The sequence below is a fragment of the Arachis ipaensis genome, chromosome B01 (assembly GCF_000816755.2).
Source record: "Arachis ipaensis cultivar K30076 chromosome B01, Araip1.1, whole genome shotgun sequence".
Classification (NCBI taxonomy): Eukaryota; Viridiplantae; Streptophyta; class Magnoliopsida; order Fabales; family Fabaceae; genus Arachis; species Arachis ipaensis.
In genome coordinates, this window is record NC_029785.2 from 9,134,460 (window position 1) to 9,135,945 (window position 1,486).

General features: G+C 34.1%; 1 protein-coding gene across 6 annotated transcripts in view; it reads left to right on the forward strand.

The window, feature by feature from the left end:
- The window catches only part of LOC107624743 (heterogeneous nuclear ribonucleoprotein 1), a 4,271-nt gene continuing 2,894 nt past the window's right edge, over window positions 110-1,486 (forward strand). For 3 of the 6 annotated variants that reach the window (XR_002358292.1, XR_002358293.1, XM_016327188.2), the window contains exons 1-2: window positions 118-223; window positions 864-1,090. Coding sequence is in view for 4 of the 6 variants with exons in the window: in XM_016327188.2 (XP_016182674.1) it covers window positions 187-223; window positions 864-1,090 (264 nt within the window). In the remaining 2 variants the exon portion in view is untranslated. Of the gene's footprint in view, window positions 224-358; window positions 484-863; window positions 1,091-1,486 lie in introns of all 6 variants that reach the window. The other 3 variants (XM_016327213.2, XM_016327221.2, XM_016327204.2) reach the window with 3 other exon arrangements.

Sequence of the window (1,486 nt, forward strand, 5' to 3'; positions counted from 1 at the left end):
ATAGAAATGAAGAAAAGAAATATTTATTCATCAAAAACACAAAAAAAAATCTGAACTTACAAAAAAAAACATCCAAAATACAAAAAAAAAAAAACATCTGAAACTTAAGAGAAAAAAAATTTAAAACTAGTAAAAATAATCATCCAAAACAAAAAAAAAAAAAAGAAAAAAAAAGAAGAAATTCTCATGCCCATGATTCTTCCTATATCTTCATCCTTAAATGGTAAATTTTTATTTTTTTCTCATCTGGGTTTTCTCGATTATGTTATTTTTTTTGTCGTCCCTTGATCTAATAAGAAGCTTTCTGAAAATTTTCATCTCTGATCTGGTTTTTTATTTTGTGGGGTTCTGAGATTAGATAACAAAGTTTGGTTTTTGACTGATACTCGGAAGATCCGATGCTGTTAGATCGAATTTGACAAAAACCCACTTCGTATCTGATCGAAGCATCAAACTGGGTTCTGTCTGAATTTTTAAGTTAAGGTGTGTCTTTTTGTGTGATTTTTTTATTCTTCGCAGATTCTTCTTCATCTACATTTATGATCGGTTTTGCTTTTGCCTTTGCTCTTGCACTTGTTGATGGAGGAAAAAAGATTGAATTTTTATGCAGATTGAGCTTGAGTGCTTGTTAATCTTCAAAACCATTCGATTAGATTGATTCCTAGACTTGAATTTTCTCCCTCATTGAATGATTTAGAAATGATTATTGAATTTCGGTTTTCGTTAAGTTTTTAGTGCTTTTGATTTTGGTGTTTTTGGTTTGGCATTAACTTTTGACTCAAATTGATTGAATTCTCTTCAATCTCGATATAGAAAGTATAGAAAATTGGTGATTGATGGTTTAACTGGTTGTTTGATATCAGAACAGATGGAATCGGATCTTGGCAAACTCTTCATTGGAGGGATATCTTGGGACACCGATGAGGAACGTCTCAAGGAATATTTTGGAAAATATGGGGAGGTTATAGAGGCTGTGATCATGAGAGATCGCACCACTGGTCGTGCTCGTGGTTTCGGCTTTGTTGTCTTTGCTGATCCTGCTGTTGCTGAGAGAGTCATTGTGGATAAGCACATAATCGATGGCCGCACGGTGAGTTGCTTAATTGTAGATATAAATGCTTGGCATTGTGTTGCTACTGTGTGTTTGTGGCCTTCAATTGATTTAACCCTTTCTAAACTTGTGATTTTGATAGAGATCATTGTGTCCTTACTCTTTAGATTTTCTACTTTGCCAATGAATGAAATCTTGCATCGATTCGGCTCTATTGGGTTGATTATGTACTTTCTAACATAATGAGCAATGATAGTGCATCCTAAAAATTCTCCTAAACATCCTACTAATCACTATATGATGATAAAAAGTAAATACGCCAATGAGTTGTAGCTCAAGTGGTATTTGATCCCCCTCCCCCTCAGATGTCTCGAGTTCAAGCCTCTCCAACGTGACCAGAAGTATCAATAAATACAATCAACGTCTTGGAATCCC